This window comes from Engystomops pustulosus, chromosome 2 (assembly GCF_040894005.1).
Source record: "Engystomops pustulosus chromosome 2, aEngPut4.maternal, whole genome shotgun sequence".
NCBI classification, from domain to species: Eukaryota; Metazoa; Chordata; class Amphibia; order Anura; family Leptodactylidae; genus Engystomops; species Engystomops pustulosus.
The window spans coordinates 11,349,621-11,371,234 of record NC_092412.1 but is presented as its reverse complement, the minus strand read 5'-3'; the positions used below and the strand labels follow the sequence as shown (position 1 = coordinate 11,371,234).

The window sequence follows — 21,614 nt, the reverse complement described above, 5'->3', positions numbered from 1 at the left end:
TCCTTGGGCAAAATGTGAGGGAAAGACTGCACCCTGTACTGCTTGTGTCAGTCTTTATTGAAACGCAAAGAATGTTGTGCCAGGACACACTTTTCTGATTTGTCAGATCTCTCCCCTTTACTAGACTTTTATGGTTTATCAGCCTTATCCTCTTTGCCTTTCACCCTAGAGCCTTCTTTATCCTGGGGGAAAGCAAAAAGAGGAAAACTAACTTGGGTTTCAAAAAATAAACACCTAGAACCTGCCACTGCAGCACCACTTGTGCACGTTGTGTGCGGAGGAGGTAGTGGTGCACGCCGTGTGCGGAGGATGTAGCGGTGCACGCCGTGTGCGGAGGATGTAGTGGTGCATGCCGTGTGCGGAGGAGGTAGTGGTGCACGCAGTGAGGAGGTGGTAGTGGTGCACGCCGTGTGCGGAGGAGGTAGTGGTGCGCAATGTGTGCGGAGGAGGTAGTGGTGCACGCAGTGAGGAGGTGGTAGTGGTGCACGCCGTGTGCGGAGGAGGTAGTAGTGCACGCCGTGTGTGGAGGATGTAGTGGTGCACGCCGTGTGTGGAGGATGTAGTGGTGCACGCCGTGTGCGGAGGATGTAGTAGTGCACGCCGTGTGTGGAGGATGTAGTGGTGCACGCCGTGTGCAGAGGAGGTAGTGGTGCGCGCCGTGTGTGGAGGATGTAGTGGTGCACGCCGTGTGTGGAGGATGTAGTGGTGCACGCAGTGAGGAGGAGGTAGTGGTGCACGCCGTGTGTGCGGAGAAGGTAGTGGTGCATGCCGTGTGCGGAGGAGGTAGTGGTGCACGCCGTGTGCGGAGGAGGTAGTGGTGCGCGCCGTGTGTGGAGGAGGTAGTGGTGCGCGCCGTGTGTGGAGGAGGTAGTGGTGCACGCCGTGTGTGGAGGATGTAGTGGTGCACGCCGTGTGTGGAGGAGGTAGTGGTGCACGCCGTGTGTGCGGAGAAGGTAGTGGTGCACGCCGTGTGTGGAGGAGGTAGTGGTGCACGCCGTGTGAGGAGGAGGTAGTGGTGCGCGCCGTGTGTGGAGGAGGTAGTGGTGCGCGCCGTGTGAGGAGGAGGTAGTGGTGCACGCCGTGTGTGGAGGAGGTAGTGGTGCACGCCGTGTGTGCGGAGAAGGTAGTGGTGCACGCCGTGTGCGGAGGATGTAGTGGTGCACGCCGTGTGCAGAGGATGTATTGGTGCACGCCGTGTGCGGAGGATGTAATGGTGCACGCCGTGTGCGGAGGAGGTAGTGGTGCACCCCATGTGTGGAGGATGTATTGGTGCGCGCCGTGTGTGGAGGATGTATTGGTGCGCGCCGTGTGTGGAGGATGTATTGGTGCACGCAATTTGAGAACTTGCTACTAAAACTATAAATCTTAAAATTCATAAAAAAAATAATCAAAAGTTAAAAAAAATCTGGAAATTAAAAGAAGACGAATGGCAAAAGTTTTCTACAGAATAAATTTGTGGTATGGTTTTTTGTCTAAGAAAATAGAACATTTGAAAATTGTATTTTTTTAAAAAAAATTTCCTAAAATGTAGAATTTTTACCCCCAAAAAATCAGCAAAATTATACTAATAATATAAATTACAATGTGTCACGAGAAAACAGTCACTAAATCAGTTTGATGCGTTAAAGTTTTAAAAAGTTATTACAACACGAAGAGACACTGGTCCGAGTTCAAAACCTGCAAATTGACTGCGTCCTGGAGGGGTTAAACATCATGATCATATTATCTATCACTACAAATGTAGAGGTGCTGACCAGTGCCCGGCCTCACTCCTTTCACACTGATCAGTAAAGACTCCTCCCCCTAATTCCCAGCGCCCCGCCCTCACTGGATCACATGATCCCTCACATCATCACAGGTCCTTCATCCTCCACTTCCGCTCTATACACATGTACACACCCCCCCCCCCTACAGTGACGTCATACTCGCAGGGTCACATGACTAGTGGATAGTGAGCAGGAGCTGTGTGTGAGATACAGAGTGTCCTGCACTGAGGAGAGAAGAGGTAAGTGACCAGAGGAGGGACTACAACTCCCAGCATGCTCCAGGAGCACACACACTATATGGAGGGACTACAACTCCCAGCATGCTCCAGGAGCACACACACTATATGGAGGGACTACAACTCCCAGCATGCTCCAGGAGCACACACACTATATGGAAGGACTACAACTCTCAGCATGCTCCAGGAGCACACACACTACATGGAGGGACTACATCTCCCAGCATGCTCCAGTAGCTCACACACTATATGGAGGGACTACAACTCCCAGCATGCTCCAGGAGCTCACACACTATATGGAGGGGCTACAACTCCCAGCATGCTCCAGGAGCTCACACACTATATGGAGGGGCTACAACTCCCAGCATGCTCCAGGAGCGCACACACTATATGGAGGAACTACAACTCCCAGCATGCTCCAGGAGCTCACACACTATATGGAGGGACTACAACTCCCAGCATGCTCCAGGAGCACACACACTATATGGAGGGACTACAACTCTCAGCATGCTCCAGGAGCACGCACGCTATATGGAGGGACTACAACTCCCAGCATGCTCCAGGAGCACACACACTATATGGAGGGACTACACCTCCCAGCATGCTCCAGGAGCACACACACTATATGGAGGGACTACAACTCCCAGCATGCTCCAGGAGCACACACACTATATGTCAAACCAGCTGTCAGTCATCAGGCTACAATGCGATCATTACAAGTGTCCAGGTGAGAAGAGAGCTGAAAAGACTCAAAGTGGGGAAGGCTGCAGGACCGGATGGTATCAGTGCGAGACTACTCACCTTTGTGGTGATCAGCGTTGTGGTATCATTGCACATATGTTCAATGTGAGCCTGAAGTTGGGAATGGTACCACAACTGTGGAAAACATCTTTTGTGATACCAGTTCCACAAACACTTCACCCATCGGACCTCAACAGCTACAGACCAGGAGCATTAACATCCCGTGTGATGAAGGCCTTCGTGAAGTTGGTTCTCGCACATCTCCGCCCTCTAGTGAGCTCATGTATGGACGTCCTACAGTTTTCTTATCAGCCAGACATTGGTGGAGATGATGCCATCATCCACCTTCTACATCGAACCCTTTCTCACCTGGAGAAACCGGGGAACACTGTGAGAATGTTCTTTGATTTCTCCAGTGCTTTCAATACTATACAGCCAGGGCTACTACGGGACAAACTGGATCTGACTGGAGTGGACCACCATCTCTCTAGTTGGATCCTAGACTACCTCACAAACCGACCTCAGTATGTGAGAGCCCAGGACTGTGTGTCGGACACTGTGATCAGGCCCGGCTCCAGCACCCGGCATACCTGGGCAAGTGCCGGGGCCCAGAGAGCTGCCGGGGGCCCACACACGCTGTGCACATGTTCACTCTTCACTTCCTGTGAGGACGAGCTGTGTCCTGCACCGTTCCTTCCCTCTGGGACAAGGCACAGCACAGGTAGAGACTACAGAGCTACCTGTGTGATGCAGCACATTATAGGTTAATCCCCCCTCCTCCTCCCCCCATCTCCTCTTCACAAGGAGCTGCAGTAAAGCAGAAATCTGTCAGCTCAGAGATCGGGACGAAGAGGAGGAGGAGAAGCCTGAAGACTCCTCTATGTGATCCCAGGGCTGCTGCAGACACCCCATGGTATGTGACATGTATGGATGTGTATGACTGATCCATACAGTGAGTGTATTGTATGTGTGATGATGTGTTTGCTTGCATGTGTGTCTGCATGTATCTGTCTTTCAGTGTGTGTGTGTGCCTCCATGCTTTTCTGTAGCTGTCTGCATGTATATCTGTAGCTGTCTGCATGTATATCTGTAGCTGTCTGCATGTATATCTGTAGCTGTCTGCATGTATATCTGTAGCTGTCTGCATGTATATCTGTAGCTGTCTGCATGTATATCTGTAGCTGTCTGCATGTATATCTGTAGCTGTCTGCATGTATATCCGTAGCTGTCTGCATGTATATCCGTAGCTGTCTGCATGTATATCCGTAGCTGTCTGCATGTATATCTGTGGATGTCTGCATGTATATCTGTGGATGTCTGCATGTATATCTGTAGCTGTCTGCATGTATATCTGTGGATGTCTGCATGTATATCTGTAGCTGTCTGCATGTATATCTGTAGCTGTCTGCATGTATATCTGTAGCTGTCTGCATGTATATCTGTAGCTGTCTGCATGTATATCTGTAGCTGTCTGCATGTATATCTGTAGCTGTCTGCATGTATATCTGTAGCTGTCTGCATGTATATCTGTAGCTGTCTGCATGTATATCTGTAGCTGTCTGCATGTATATCCGTAGCTGTCTGTATGTATATCTGGACCTGTCTGCATGTATATCCGTAGCTGTCTGCATGTATATCTGTAGCTGTCTTCATGTATCTGTAGCTCTCTGCCTGTATATATGTCTTGCTACATGTGTGGATGTGTGAATGATATGAATCATCCAAATATACATGAGAAGCAGAGAGGGTTCTGTGTCAGTGATGTGTAGTATATGGTTACACAGCAGCTCAGGTGTGTATTATGAGGTTCTGCAGCAGCTCAGGTGTGTATTATGAGGTTCTGCTGAAGCTGAGGTGTGTATTATGAGGTTCTGCAGAAGCTGAGGTGTGTATTATGAGGTTTCGCTGCAGCTAAGCTGTGTATTATGAGGTTCTGCAGCAGCAGTGATGTGTATTATGAGGTTCCGCAGCAGCTAAGGTGTGTATTATGAGGTTCTGCAGCAGCAGTGATGTGTATTATGAGATTCCGCAGCAGCTGAGGTGTGTATTATGAGGTTCTGCAGCAGCAGTGATGTGTATTATGAGATTCCGCAGCAGCTGAGGTGTGTATTATGAGGTTCTGCAGTGTTGAGGTGTGTATTATGAGGTTTTGCTGCAGTTGAGGTGTGTATTATGAGGTTCTGCAGCAGCCGAGTTGCAGTTTCAGTTTTATTACTTGGCAGAGTGGAGGGGCACACATTTTTAGGTTTGCCCTGTTGGTTAAATAACCTCAAAACTGCCCTGACCATGACACGACTGTTTGAGATGATAAAATGGGGAATATTTCAGGCAATAGGAGACCATTTTAGTTTTTGAATTTTTAATGCTGGCACTGCAAAGGGGCCCACTTAGGCATTGTCGCCCAGGGGCCTACTGAAACCTGGAGCCGGCCCTGACTGTGATGAGTAGTACAGGTGCACCTCGAGGTACAGTTCTGGCTCCTTCCTCGTCACATTGTACACAGCAGACTTCAGGTACAATTCATGTAGCTGCTACCTCCAGAAGTTCTCTGATGACTCTGCAATAGTCGCCTCATTACAGGTGAGAACGACAGGGAGTACAAAGAACTGATCCGGAAATTTGTGGACTGGTGCCAGCGAAACCACCTTAGGATTAATGCTGGGAAGACCAAGGAGATGGTGATGGACTTTCGTAAGCACAGTCCTCCTTCTCAACCGGTGGTTATCAATGGGACAGACATTGAGGCAGTGAAGTCCTATAAGTACTTGTGTGTCCTCCTTAACAATAAACTGGAGTGGGCAGAGAACATAAATGCAATTCACAGGAGGGGTCAGAGCCGGCTACACCTGCTGAGGAGGCTGAGGACATAGACGCACTTCACAGGAGGGGTCAGAGCCGGCTACACCTGCTGCGGAGGCTGAGGACATAGACGCACTTCACAGGAGGGGACAGAGCCGGCTACACCTGCTGAGGAGGCTGAGGGCATTCGGAGTGCGGGGGGCTCTTCTTAAGACCTTCTTCAACTCTGTAGTGGCACCAGCATCTTCTTTGGTGTAGTCTGTTGGGGAAGCAGCATCTCAGCGAGGGAGAGGAGCAGACTGGACAAACTGATAAGGAAAGCGGCTCTGTCCTGGGGGGTCCTCCTGACACAGTGCAGGTGGTAGCTGAGAGGAGGACACTGTGTAAGTTGAAGTCTATTCTGGAGAATAGCTCCCATTCCTTGCATGAGACTGTGGTGGCATTGGGGAGCACATTCAGTGACCGACTGCTTCACCCCAAGTGTGAGAGGGAGCGTCATCGTAAGTCCTTCCTCCCCGCTGCCATAAGGCTGTTCAACAAACAAGGCCCAAACAGAAGTAACCTGCGCCCCCCACCTAACCAGTCCCTGCAAGTCCCATCCACAGACTAAACATCAAACTGCCGATCATTGCTTGTCTCTTTTTTGTCTTTTTATCCCCCTTTTTCTTTTTGTTCATTTATCCCTAATATTATTGTTGTCATAGTTTGTACTTCACTCTCTGTACCCTCTCTGCTGCTGTAACGCTGTGAATTTCCCCACTGTGGGACTAATAAAGGATTATCTTATCTTATGGAGGGACTACAACTCCCAGCATGCTCCATGAGCGCACACTCTATATGGAAGGACTACAACTCCCAGCATGGAGAATCCCCATCTGGCACATCACACATGTCATGGACACAATTGCTTCATATAGAGTTTGCTCTTAGTTCTTGTCATGTTTCCTCAGGTTCTATAGATCCAGGACTCCCAGAGGTTTCTCCTAAAGATGATCCTTTCCATCAATGATCCACCAGGGATCCGGGAGAAGGACAGAGAGCAGATGGCGGCCAGGATCCTGGAGCTCACCCTGGAGATGATCTCCTTGATAACCGGAGAGGTGAGAGTCTCCCAGGACACGGCTCTTATCTCTAGGAATAACAGCGGGAAATGACTGGAGAGGTGAAGGATTCTTAGGATCTATGTAGTGATCAGTGTCTCCCCATACACAGGATTACACAGTAGTGAAGAAGTCGTCTGGTGAGTGTGTGACCCCCCGTGTGTCAGGAGGATGGACCCAGAGCCCCATCACCGAGCCTCCACCTCATTCACTGATACATGAGCAGAAGATCCTAGAACTTACCTCCAGGATCACTGAGCTGCTGAGCGGAGAGGTGAGCGCTGCCGGGAATGCTGGGACATTGTACAATAACACAAGGGAGGGGTCTGGGTGATGACTGTGTCATTGTGGGTGTCAGGTTCCTATAAGGTGTCAGGACGTCACTGTCTATTTCTCCATGGAGGAGTGGGAGTATATAGAAGGACACAAGGACCAGTACAAGGACATCATGATGGAGGACCACCAGCCCCTCACATCACCAGGTAAGAGGAGACCTTCCTGATTATAGAGCAGGTGTGAGGCCTCCTGCCCTGTGGGTCTAGGCCGTGTGTATACAGTATTTTCCCTGAGTCTGAGCCGTACGTCGCCCGTATCTGCGGATCCGGAAAATAAACCCACAAATAATGTCAGTAACTTGTACTAGATCCTTGGAGTGTCAGGTGATTGTGTTGTCTAGAAACTTATCTGAAAATATGTAAGAGATAATATTACGCACTGTTTGGCTACATTGAGACGATCCTGTGCCCGACATAACACGGCACACAGGAGAGGGAGGTGTGAGTGATGCTCTCCCCTCTCCATAGAGATACATGGCGCAATGTGCCGTAATATGGTGAAGGATAGGGCATGTCCTATCTTATCCCCGGGTACGGTACCGCTTAATGCGCCCATTGCTGGCCTATGGGGGATGTATATATGTCCCCCAACGGTCGTGTGAATGGAGCCTTATAAGCAGTTTTCACATCCTCAGACTCCTCTAATGGAGGTCAGAGCCACAAACTATGTGTTACTTACCAGCCGTGCGATAGTCGCCCGGCCTTGTGCACAGCTGTGGTTTGTGACTATTTCCATCTCTTGGCCAGCAGGGGGCAGAGGACGTGTCACGCCATGGAGTGCGCCGACGTGGGGCATAGGCTGTAGGGATTATTAGGTTCCCATGCGTGAGGAGGAGGTGGCAGATATGGAGGGGCTGACCTACCCCTCACGTTCCTCTTCACACCCAGTCATTGTAAAGAGAAGGATATTGGGGTGCAGGCTGTAGGAGAAGGGGGGGGGGGGGCTCCATCACATCCATAAACATACAGGGCCTCAGCCGTCTATAGGAGATCCCCGCTCTTGTGTCAGCTACATGTGGACCTGTCAGGGTGGCACCAAATCCCCCGTGGGCCCTTATGGGCTGGTGGTTGTGTCCCAAGTCGGCCTTTGGCTTCTGCCTCTGTATTTGGTCCTGAGTTCTCAGGGATGAGTCTAATGCGGCTCATGGGACCCAGCGGCCAATGAGAGAATTCTAACAGTGTCATTAGGATCTGTGGGTGATTTAGTGTCCCAGATCGCCCTGACCGGACCTCTTCAGCACTTTACTATAAACCTTAACAACATGTGAGCAGAATTTATATTTATTAAATTATTTCATATTGTTCCCTTATAGAAAATGTCTGGACCATTATACAATCTCTTTGGCCTCTTGTGTCACCCCCTCATCCTCATAGACTGTAAGCTCTTGTATCACCCCCTCATTCTCATAGACTGTAAGCTCTTGTGTCACCCCTCATCCTCATAGACTGTAAGCTCTTGTGTCACCCCTCATCCTCATAGACTGTAAGCTCTTGTATCACCCCCTCATTCTCATAGACTGTAAGCTCTTGTGTCACCCCCTCATCCTCATAGACTATAAGCTCTTGTGTCACCCCCTCATTCTTATAGACTGTAAGCTCTTGTGTCACCCCCTCATCCTCATAGACTATAAGCTCTTGTGTCACCCCCTCATCCTCATAGACCAGTGATGGCGAACCTTTTAGCGGCCGAGTGCCCAAACTGCAACCCTGAACCCCCCTTATTTATCGCGAGGTGCCAACCAAAAATTAAAGCAGTAACGTGTTGCTCCCTGTTCAACAACTTTCAATCATATTGGCCTCCTGAGGACATCAACACAGTAGAAAGATGGAAAATTTTCATCATTTTAGCTTCTTTCCAGTGTCCCTCTGTACACAGTGAAAATCATGGGGCCAGCAGGAGGTCCTCCAAAGATAATTCGGCCCTGTCTAATCATTCTCCCTCTTCCTACAGTCCCAAGTAGTGAAGTTAGTATCAAAATATCTTTTTGATACGTTTTTTAAGTTGCTTGGAACTGCAGGAAGAGTCTTGTCTGGTGTGCTGGGGCGATGGCCCGGGTGCCCACAGAAAGGGCTCTGAGTGCCGCCTCTGGCACCCGTGCCATAGGTTCGCCACCACTGTCATAGACTGTAAGCTCTTGTGTCACCCGCCTCATCCTCATAGACTGTAAGCTCTTGTGTCACCCCCCCTCATCCTCATAGACTGTAACCTCTTGTGTCACCCCCTCATTCTCATAGACTGTAAGCTCTTGTATCACCCACTCATCCTCATAGACTGTAAGCTCTTGTGTCATCCCCCTCATCCTCATAGACTGTAAGCTCTTGTGTCACCTCCTCATCCTCATAGACTGTAAGCTCTTGTGTCATCCCCTCATCCTCATAGACTGTAAGCTCTTGTGTCACTCCCTCATCCTCATAGACTGGAAGCTCTTGTGTCACCCCCTCATCCTCATAGACTGTAAGCTCTTGTGTCACCTCCTCATCCTCATAGACTGTAAGCTCTTGTGTCACCCCCACATCCTCATAGACTGTAAGCTCTTGTGTCACCCCTCATCCTCATAGACTGTAAGCTCTTGTGCCCCCTCATTCTCATAGACTGTAAGCTCTTGTGCCCCCTCATTCTCATAGACTGTAAGCTCTTGAGTCACCCCCTCATCCTCATAGACTGTAAGCTCTTGTGTCATCCCCTCATCCTCATAGACTGTAAGCTCTTGTGTCACCCGCCTCATCCTCATAGACTGTAAGCTCTTGTGTCACCCCCCCCTCATCCTCATAGACTGTAAGCTCTTGTGTTATCCCCTCATAGACTGTAAGCTCTTGTGTCACCGCCTCATCCTCATAGACTGTAAGCTCTTGTGTCACCCCCTCATCCTCATAGACTGTAAGCTCTTGTGTCACCCCCTCATCCTCATAGACTGTAAGCTCTTGTGTCACCCCCTCATCCTCATAGACTGTAAGCTCTTGTGTCACCTCCTCATCCTCATAGACTGTAAGCTCTTGTGTCACCCCCTCATCCTCATAGACTGTAAGCTCTTGTGTCACCTCCTCATCCTCATAGACTGTAAGCTCTTGTGTCACCCCCTCATCCTCATAGACTGTAAGCTCTTGTGTCACCCCTTCATCCTCATAGACTGTAAGCTCTTGTGTCAGCCCCTCATCCTCATAGACTGTAAGCTCTTGTGTCACCCCCTCATCCTCATAGACTGTAAGCTCTTGTGTCACTCCCTCATTCTCATAGACTGTAAGCTCCTGTGATCAGGGCTCTCAATCCTTTTGTTCCATATGACTGTTTATCCTGTGTAATGTAATATTATATTTGTATATGTTCCCTATGATTTCCCTACGTAATTCGATGGTGCTATATAAAGATTATTATTATTACAGTATATACTCATTATAAAAAATGTGCTGAAAAACCTCGAGTCAATAAAAAAAATAAACTTACATACCTTCCGGCGCCCCCGATTCTCAGTGCGGCTTCTCTGTCTTCTCTGCGATGCTCCAGTCCGCACGGCTCCTCTTCTATCTCCTGTAATAGCCGGCCCATACTATCATCAGTGGCCGCATCATAGTGTGTGCCGGCCGGCAGAGTGCATGGTAAGTAACAGACATAGTAACAGGACAGACATAGGTCTTGCCAGGAGAAATTTGCCGTAGTTTCTCAGGAGCGGCAACAACAAGCCTTTCTGTCGAGAAGCTGGTTCGCCCCCAATAACATTGGAGGCACAAGAGAGGGCATCGGCTTTGACATTCTTATCTGCTGGATGGAAATGGATCTGGAAGTTGAAGCAAGAGAAAAATAGAGACCAACGACCCTGTTGCGGATTAAGGCGTTGAGCGGATGACAAGCTCCTTCCAGAAGATAACGCCAGCTTTATGGTTAGAGGCTCCTGATCACCTACAGAGTAATTCTTCTCTGCGGTCGAGAAGGTTTTTGAGAAAAAAAAACGCAAGTAAGAGCTCGGCCCTTTCTGGGTGAGAATGGCACCAGCTCCCACGAGCAGATGTCAACCTCTAGCAGGAATAGTCTCTCCGTATCAAAGTGAGTACAAGAGTAGAGGCAAAGGCAGACTTCAGCTTGGAGAAGGCTTCTTCAGCCGGCGGAAGCCACAGCTTAGGATTTTCGTTTTTCTTGGTCAACTCTGCATTGGGTGACACGAGGGAGGAAAAGTGAGGTATGAACTGCCGGTAGTAATTAGTGGAGCCCAGGAATCTCTGGATGGTAGAAAGTCCCACTGGGCAAGGCCACTGAAGGACCGCAGACAATTTTGTGGGATCCATCTGTAGTACCTTGTCAGAGATAATATACACAAGAAAAGCAAGACTCTTTTGATGGAATAGTCACTTCTCAATCTTGGCGTATAGGCGATTGGCCCGTAGGCGCCGGAGAACTAGACGTACTTGAGCCTGATGGGACTCAAGGTCCACAGAGAACACCAGGATATTGTCAAGGTAGACCACGACACAAGTATACAGAAAGTCTCTGAAAATGTTGTTGACAAATTCCTGTAATACGGCTGGTGCGTTGTCATGCCATTTGGACACTGCAAGATACTCGAAGTATGCAAATGAGATTATACGCCCCACGTAGGTCTAATTTGGTGTATACCTTGGCTCCACCTAAGCGTTATTTTGTTAAGACCGCAATAGTCAATGCCTTGGCCACGGAGAAGATCCCAGCACCAGCAGGAGAAGAGGACTTAAGTATGAACCCATTCTGCAGATTCTCCTTCACATAGGCTGACATAGCCACGGTTTCAGGCACCAAAAGCGGGTACAACCTACCCCGTGGAGTAGACGTACCCAGCAACAGTTCTAGGGCAGTCATAGGGACAGTGCGAGGCAGAGTCTCTGCTTGCTTCGGGGACACCGAAGAAGCTGTGGTGGACACGGGAAGAAGTGCCACCAAACAGCGTAGCTGGCATTCCGGTCCCCAGCGAAGAACTTCCCTGATTTGCCAGTTGAGCACAGGATTGTTGCGTTGAAACCACAGAAGACCCAGCAGAACAGAGGAAGTAGACCGAGGTAGCACATAAAAGATGATCTGCTGACTGACTGTTGATATGACCAGCGGCTTCTCAAGACCACAGTAAGATGATGCTATTAGACCGGGGCAGCATCCACGAAATTTCCTGCAGAGCTGGAATCCAGGAATTTTAAATCTTGAAACTGGCTACCTGTCCCAGGGCTGAGTAGGACATGGATTTTGGACGTGGAGAAGCTTTGTTCTCACCTAGAGATGCTCCTCCCAGAAACTCTAGGTGCATGCGTTTCCCGGATTCTCTGGACGGAGAGGACAAGTCCTGAGTAAGTGCTCTGGGCTAGCACAGAAGAGACAAAGATTCTCTTGTTGTTGTCTGGAGCGCTATTGGGGTGTCAGTCGAGTTTTGTCCACCTTCATGGACTCCTCTGTAGCAGACAAAGAGGGTAGCTGTGGTGGTCTATGGAAAACTGGAGCTGTGTCAATCTGCAGTCTAGCATAATCACTACCCAGTGTCAGTCTCCAGTCTAGCGTAATCGCTACTACCTGCCATTCCGCACTCTGCAGTCATTCCACAGTCTACTGTAATCACTGCAACCACTCAAATGTATATGAGCTTGACACAGATACCCAGCGCGAGACACAGATACAAAGGGGTTCACCCAGCGCGAGACATAGATACAGAGGGGTTCGCCCAGCGTGAGGCACAGGGGTTCGCCCAGCGCGAGGCACAGATACAAAGGGGTTCACCCAGCGCGAGACACAGGGGTTCACCCAGCGCGAGACACAGATACAAAGGGGTTCACCCAGCGCGAGACACAGGGGTTCACCCAGCCCAAAACACGGATACAATGGGGTTCAGCCAGCCCGAGACACAGATACAAAGGGGTTCAGCCAGCCCGAGACACAGATTGGGGTTCAGCCAGCCCGAGACACAGATACAATGGGGTTCAGCCAGCCCGAGACACAGGGGTTAACCCAGCGTGAGACACAGATACAAAGGGGTTCACCCAGCACGAGACACAGGGGTTCAGCCAGCCCGAAACACGGATACAATAGGGTTCAGCCAGCCCGAAACACGGATACAATAGGGTTCAGCCAGCCCGAGACACAGATACAAAGGGGTTCAGCCAGCCCGAGACACAGATACAAAGGGGTTCAGCCAGCCCGAGTCACAGATACAAAGGGGTTCAGCCAGCCCGAGTCACAGATACAAAGGGGTTCAGCCAGCCCGAGTCACAGATACAAAGGGGTTCAGCCAGCCCGAGTCACAGATACAAAGGGGTTCAGCCAGCCCGAGACACAGATACAAAGGGGTTCAGCCAGCCCGAGACACAGATACAAAGGGGTTCAGCCAGCCCGAGACACAGATACAAAGGGGTTCAGCCAGCCCGAGACACAGATACAAAGGGGTTCAGCCAGCCCGAGACACAGATACAAAGGGGTTCAGCCAGCCCGAGACACAGATACAAAGGGGTTCAGCCAGCCCGAGACACAGATACAAAGGGGTTCAGCCAGCCCGAGACACAGATACAAAGGGGTTCAGCCAGCCCGAGACACAGATACAGTGGGCCCTTCAAAGGCACGAGGCCCTGGAGCCATTACCCCCCCTTGCCCTCCTGGTGGCTACGCCTCTGGTTCCCCCAGCCAATTAGAAACACACACCCCACCTGCCTTAGCCACTTTCTAGGACTGTTGGGCGCAGCTCCAGGGTGAGATGGGAATCTCTAGTTATACAACCATCTTATGTCTTGGAAAAAGAAAAATCTGGTCATTAAGGATTTCATTATTTCTAATAAAATTATATGTCAGTGGTTTATACGTAAAAATAAATGTACATGATTTTTCTAGCCATAGATGACTTTACGTTACTGAAACATCACTTTACTTCTGCTTGTAACTGGGGAAAAGGAAACATCTGAGCTTGACTTATTGATTCTATTTTTTCAGGAGATGAAAGTACAAGAGGTTCCCATGGACGTCCCCCCTCATCTCCTTGTGGTGAAGTAGAAGATAATCAGTCACATCTTTCCACAAAGGAGGAAAATCATGGAGAGAAGAGGAAGTTTTCATGTCCCAAATGTGAGAAGTCTTTCAGTCAAGAATCAAATCTTCTCATTCCTTCTCAAATTCATTCAGATGAGAAGCCATATTTATGTACTGAATGTGGGCAATGTTATACCCAGAATTTATGTCTTTTTAACCATCAGAGAACTCACACAGGGGAGAAGCCATTTTCATGTCCTGAATGTGGGAAATCTTTCAACCAGAAATCAAATCTTGTTCAACACTTACGAATTCACACAGGGGAGAAGCCATTTTCTTGCTCAGAATGTGGGAAATGTTTTATTCAGAAATCAGATCTTGTTAGACATCGGAGAATTCACTCTGGAGAGAAGCCATTTTCCTGCCTTGCATGTGGAAAATGCTTTATTCAGAAATCAGATCTTGTTCAACACTTACGAATTCACACAGGAGAGAAGCCATTTTCATGTTCAGAATGTAGGAAATGTTTTGTTCAGAAATCAGATCTTGTTAGACATCGGAGAATTCACACAGGAGAGAAGCCATTTTTATGTTCAGAATGTGGAAAATGTTTTAGCAGGAAAGAAAAGCTTCTTCGACATCAGAGAATTCACACAGGTGAGAAGCCATTTTCATGTCCAGAATGTGGAAAATGTTTTGGCAGGAAAGAAAAGCTTCTTGGACATCAAAGAATGCATACAGGGGAGAAGCCATTTTCAAGTCCCTAATGCGGGAAATGTTTTGCCCATCAATCAAATTTTGTTAAACATCAGAAATGCATTAACATTTTTTACATTATAAACATTACCAGATCTCAATTGTTGGATTTCCTTCTTTTTGATGACTTCTGTTGATCATGAAAAAAACATGGAGATTCACCAGCTCACGTCGACGTGCATGGTCCAAGCTGATTAACCATGTTGGCAAACAATTTAGTAGAAAAGAGTAGACCCATTTTGAGGGGGGGCGCATGCGCGCAAATGAACATGGTGGACATGTTGCTGCACAGCTCTGTACTGAACGAGGGCATGAAGGCCGAATATAAAGCTATCAGCTAAAGAATATGCCATCACACACCCCGAATAGACCAAAACTCACCTCTATGCTCCGATGTCCAAAGGAGCTTGCAAGTAAGGCGAAGAATCCCAATAATCAGATGCCCATATCTGAGCTGCTTCGTTGCACGCCAGGTGGAGAAGCGCCATCAGTAACACAGGCCACGACTGGAGTGTACTGTGAGAGAGGCTCTGACCACACATCGCAGTATGTCGATCCCCAGTTAAGCCATCGATGATATCCAAGGTGGATTTCCCCCAATTATCCTGGGACACAACCACGCTGCTATCTACACAAGCAGACATTGGTCGACGCCACAGCCCCATCACAGAACCAGAGGGAGGAGATCATTTAGGCATGCATGGACAGAGTCCTCAAAGGTGAATTACATAAGTTGGGGACTAAGCTCACCGAGGTCCATCGAAATCTCCACAAAGTGGGGGACAATGTTTTCGTCAGCGAAGCTAAACTAGAGAGCACCATCAAAAGAGTTAATCGGAGCTCTAAGCTTGTGGCAGATGTTCAGGTGCAATTGGACACTGCAAATGCTCATATTGAGGCGCTATAATTTTTGTCTGAAGCGCATACCGACGCACATACCATTGTAATGACATTGATAAGACAGCTCATCCCTGATGATTCTGGCGCTCATTTTGAGATAGATCGATAACATACGGCCTTGGTGGCGGCTCCGGATTACCCAGAGATATCATTGTGAAACACCATTTTTATTCCATCAAGGAAGGAGTTATGGAAGTGTCTAGAAATGCCTCTAAACTTGTTTTCATGGACTCTGAAATACAGATTCTTGTGGATATAGCGCCCTCAGCCATTCATAAAAGGAGAGTGTGGTGCCCGATTCTTCGAGTGGTTCAGAGCTTCTCGATCTCTATGCTTGGCATGAGTATAGTTTTACATATAATATTCTAGTAATTTCTGTAGAGTGGTGTAATCCCCACTGTTCTGCACTGTTATTACATTATTTGGGTGTTTTATGAGCAATACATATGAGAATGGTATAGTGTCGGTCACTAGAGACCTAGTCCCCCTTTGGTTCTGCACCCCCTCAGACTCTGAGGTCTTTAGACCAGTTATATCCTATTCTAGTATAGCTTAGTCAGGAACTACTGTGTTATTCTGTGCAGTAATAGCCAGACTGTAATGATACATTGTCTTATGTTTAATGTTGTCTGATTTGTTTTCGTGTGCCTCCATCCCTTACCACCCTTTTCCTTCACCCCCCTCCCCCCATCCCTGGGTTCCCCACCGGGGCTGTCCTGAAATAACTCATTATCTGTGTCCTACCAAGTCCCATGGCTGATTCCCATCTCAGCTCTCCCTATATTGTTGTTAAATATTAATCTATATGAACCATTCTTCTAACTAACCAACTCACGTACACTAATGTATTTTGGGACCATGTTAATCTTGCATCATATATAACACCTGCACCTTCATCAGTTTCAACGTCAAGCTCTGCAAGTGAAAGAAATGGGAGAACCTTAACACATGAGCCACGGATTGCTACGGCCTTTGACAGGAGAACGTCACAGTAAAGTAGACTATAGAGTTGTAAGTAATTACAATAATGCAGAATTGTGGAATAGTCTATTTAATCAATGTGAATGGGAAAATTAGAAAATTGATAAACTGTTGTGTTTAGATAAAGTACAAAGAAAATTAAGAAATGTATTAGATATGGTAAAGCTTTACAATTTATTGCTCATAAATGACAGAAAGACACATGTCAGTCACAAGAGTGAATGTGTAATAAGTAAAGACACAGAGGGACATACAGATTAGGAGGATTCTAACAGTTGTCCCAACTGTGAAATCCTGGCACAACACAAAGAGGAGCTGGAGGATGGTCAGAATCTGTGGTAGTGGATCCTCTCTACTACCTCGGATGATGACGTAAGCCGACACCTGGGAGCGGAGTCTAAGTGGTACCCAGTTTTCACCAGAGCTCACCGCAAAGCAGGTTGGACTTGTTGGGGCGTGGTACCACCAGGTCGCTCCACAGGCGCGACTTTGACCGCAGTCCGCCAAGGAGAAGTACAGAGTCGTGAGGCAGAATCCTGGTCGGAGACAGGCAAGTGGTCAGGACAGGCAGCATTGGATCAGACTACCAGGACATTACAGCTTCAAGCTCTGGCCTTTGGGCTGAATAAAGACAGTGTTAGAATTCGATAAGGAAGAGAACAGGAGCCCACTGGTTATTTATAGTGACAGCTCATATGTTGTGAGATGTCTTACAGATCACTTGGCAGTGTGGAGGATAAGGGGTTTTGGAGACTCTTCCAACAAAGTCCTGATGCACAGCGACACACTCAAAGCAATATTTGAGTTGGCAGCCAAAAATCCCAACAGCTATGCAGTAGTGAAAGTCCCAGCACATCAGAAGAGCTAACCATAGGAAACAACAGCGCAGACGAGCTAGCAAAAGAAGTGGCTAGAACTGGGGGATTCATAGAAAACAAGGAGTCTTTGTAGGCAACTACAGTCAAGAAAACAGACACACATTTAACTTCTTTTGCAGAGGGACAAACAAAGGATCCATCCATTGCTTCTTCTCAGGTTGATCCAAAACCTCCCTTTTTGTTCTTGAAAACAGGATCTGCGCCCTGTTGTACTAAAACAGTTGCAAATTGAGTTCACCAAGTACAATAGTAAAAGTTTAGGTCATTTGGGACAACAAAATTGAAAAAAAAATGGAAAAGACGTCCAAGATGTTGTTCAGTCGTGTCTCATTTGTGCTCAAGTAAACACACGGCCTGAAGGACAGAAGCCTCCAGACTTACAAATCGCACCTGCAATGGTCTACATTGCAGATTGACTACATAGGTCCTTTACCTACAGGTAAACATGGACTCGGGTACGCTTTGGTGGTGGTTGACATATTTTCCAAATGGGTTGAAATCTTACCTGCAAAAAAAGATTATGCTCTATCCACAGCCAGGGCATTGGGGAATCATGTGTTCTGTACTTGGGGAATTCCAAAAAGTATACCTTCAGACAGAGGAACTCACTTCACTTTTAAAAAATTGTAGGTGTCCAACAACCGTTTTACAATCCGCGGGAATTGTGGAAAGGATGAACAGAACCAGAAAGAACAGAAATGCCAAACTGTTGCTTGACAAAGGAAATACCTGGGTTGATACAGTCCCCTATGTTCTGATGAGTATCAGTCTCCTCAACAACACAATATACTCCTTTTGAACTAATGACATGGAGAAAAATGTCATTGGTTTTTTCCAAATGAACCGTTCTTGTCACGTTTGTGAATGGAGCTTCAGTGATGATTAAAACTTTCAGGAAGAGTGGACCTTGGGATAGCAATTGGGAAGGTCCCTTTGAAATAATTCAGACAATGGGACAAGTAGTACTTTTGGTGCAAAGAGCTTTCAATGCAGTAAAGCATACTTGTAGATAACAAAGAGTATGTACCAAAATAATGATACTGCTTGTTTCTACATGGAATGAAACTCTTCAAGGAACCCGAAATCTGGAACCCATCAAAGATTGGTTTCGGAAAAGAAATTGTTTCGTGATTGGAACATCGCTATTTCTGCTGTGTTTGATGTTTGCCGTGAAACTCTTAAGTGTCAACAATACTCAACCTGTAAATAACGCTTCAATTACTACAAGGAAAAGAAGATGATTCGATCGTGAAGATTTCTTGGAAGAACGTATCCAGGACTATTCTCGAGACAGCTACTTGGTCTGGAGATTGTCACAAATCATATGATATCTTCAGGGAAAGTAAGAAGATCTCGAGAGGAAATATGGTTTTACACCCAAAATTATTAACTCTAGATCCATCAATTCTTCCTATTACGGGAAGGGATGATGAAGATTAGGAAATAATTTGGAGTTTACAAATTTTAAGGGAATTAGAGTGGACATATCCATAAGCTTTACAGTCACAAGTGCAATTAAAACCTGGAGTTAAAATTGTGCCTCATATGGTAAATATGAAGGAAAAAAACAGATCCACTAGTTATAGAAGGCAACACAAGGGTAGATCTTCCATTAGAATCCACCTTAACTTGGGCAAATGGAGATAGTCTATTTGTAAAACTTCCCAAAAATCTAACTAAAGTGATAAAGGACAATACGGGAATGTGAAATGGTTAAATAAGAAATGAGTGATTAGTCAAAACCAACCATCTCCCAAAGACTCGGGATTATATCAGTGTTGCATAATAACTGAGGCAAATTATAAGTAGAGCGGATCTGTAAGTGTCACTGTATGGTCACCCATACACAGGACTTGTACTGGGGTTAGATTTAGTCCATCTAGTCCCTTTCAGATTTATTATTTTCAGTATAAACCTCTTTTGAAAAATGGTAAATTTGTCACTAAAATGTGGACATATAATATTTCCGATTGGAAAATATCCACTGGATATCCTCAATGTAGACAATGGGGCACATTTACTTACCCGGTCCAGTCGCGATCCCCGATCCGGATGGTCCGCAAAGAAGAAGTCCGTCGCGATTCACCAAGATCATGCGCCCGATATCCTGCGTGTGTCATTTTCCCGCTGAGGTCCGCCGGAGTTCACCTTAGTCTTCCTGGTGCATGTAAGTGCTTAGTATTGTGACACAATTTAAATGTTAAATCCCACGCATTGTCCAAATCCGTCGGATCGTCCAATGGCCCGTCCCCCCGATTTGTGTCGCTTGTGACACAATCCGCTTTTAAATGCGGCGTAAAATGGTAATCGTCGGAATATCCGATATTTGTCCCACCCGCGCACCCTTAGTAAATGAGCCCCAATATCTTGCTAACCTGGAGGAAGGATTGGTTTAGAAAAGCCCTTTCAAATCAAACAAGGTCCAAAAGAGGAATAACTGGAAATATCTTGGGAGGATTGAGGACAACTGGAAGTGTAGTTATTGCAATGGATATTAACACACTACACCTAAAATCCATAGGTTATCTGGGAGAAAGAGGAGTTAGGGTTCAGAAAAGTCTGAACCAACTTCTAGAGACAATGGGGCACATTTACTTACCCTGTCCCCGGAGTTCACAGAAAGTTTATTGTCCGACTCCAATGCACTGTGCCGCAATTCATTACGATTGTGCGCCCGATATCATGAAGGTGTAGCTTCCCCGATCAGACAGAGTTCACCGTCTTTTTAGTGGTGCATGTTAGGGCGAGGGCTTGCGACACAATGTGAAAGTTAAATCCTGCGCTCAGTCCAAATCAGTTGGATAGTCCAACGGCACACCCCCTAAATTGTGTCAAATGGAAGCCGACGCAGCCGTGCCAAAAAAGGGGTCATGTGCAACACAATCGCAACGCACCCGATTCTTAAATACCTGTGCAAACCATTTTTCCATTAAAGATACGGCACAGTCCGAAAAAAGTTCAGCGCAAAGTCTAAGTAAATGTGCCCCAATGATTGTTAACTCTGTTGTAGTATTAGGATCATCTGTTTCACATCTGCAAGACCGTATATTGGAACTATTTGAGACAACTCAAGAGGCGCAGGTAACCGGAGCTTGTATGGAGATACAAGTAGAATATTCTACTAATCTTAAAATAATAGCTCAGATATTACAAAGTACTCCTTTTGGAATATTAGAAAATTTGGCCACAAAATATTGTTGTGGTCTAGACAAATAGGTAAGTCTAGGTAAATAAGTGGCTGAGGTGTAATGAAAACGTGTGTCTAGCCACTTCATTAATTCCCCAATTGCTGGGGAAGAACAAATGATTGTTCCTGTAACTGCTTGAGGGGTTCCTGTCCGTAACACTCAATTGATTTATTATCAGAGTGTACTGAATCTGCATATGATGGTTCTCACCTGGAACAGTTGTATATCTCTTCATGTTTGCATTTTTCCTTCTAAGATAATATGCTTGCCAGATCAAGATAAGGTAATTTGTCAATATGGGGAGAGAAGAAGAGCTGGACCGCCCAGCCACACATCACACAATGATCTACTGTCGCTAGGCTACATTACAGAACGAACTCAAGGTTCTTTGTTACATTTTGATCAAATTGTGTAAGCCAGTTACCACTTCATGGTGATCTCGTTGTAGTGGGTCCCTACGCTATTGAGTGCGGCATCACATGGCATCCACCACAGCACCATCAGTGACCAAGAACCGGTTGCCCCCCAGCACCCATACTGGCAAGCGTAGCCCCCATGGCTCCAGGCCCTGGGTCCCCATACTGGCAAGCATAGCCCCCATGGCTCCAGGGCCTGGGTCCCCATACTGGCAGGCATAGCCCCCATGGCTCCCAGCCCTGTTTCTGTTGTGCGGTGCTGGTGGGGACCCAGGGCCTGGAGCCATGGGGGCTATACCTGCCAGTATAGGTGCTGGGGCACAACCGGGTCTTGGACCCTGCAGGTGCTGTGCGGCGGCGGTGGATGCCATGCGATGCCGCACTCAATAGCGCATGGACCCACTACAACGAGATTACCGTGAAGTGGTTGGTGGCTTACACAATTTGATCAAAATGTAACTAAGATCCTTGAGTTTGTTATATAATGTAGCCTAGCGGCAGTAGATCATTGTGTGATGTGTGGATGTGCGGTCCAGTTCTTTTTCTCTCCCCAT

The 21,614-nt window shown here is 47.3% G+C and overlaps 1 protein-coding gene across 1 annotated transcript in view; it reads left to right on the top strand.

Annotated features, from left to right (window-relative positions):
• Positions 1-20,967, top strand: part of LOC140119809 (uncharacterized) — a 52,854-nt gene extending 31,887 nt beyond the window's left edge. The window contains exon 5 of the mRNA XM_072139212.1: positions 14,142-20,967. Within this exon, the coding sequence (XP_071995313.1) occupies positions 14,142-14,708 (567 nt within the window). The 3' untranslated portion in view covers positions 14,709-20,967. The remainder of the gene's footprint in view (positions 1-14,141) is intronic.
• The last annotated feature ends 647 nt before the right edge of the window (positions 20,968-21,614 follow it).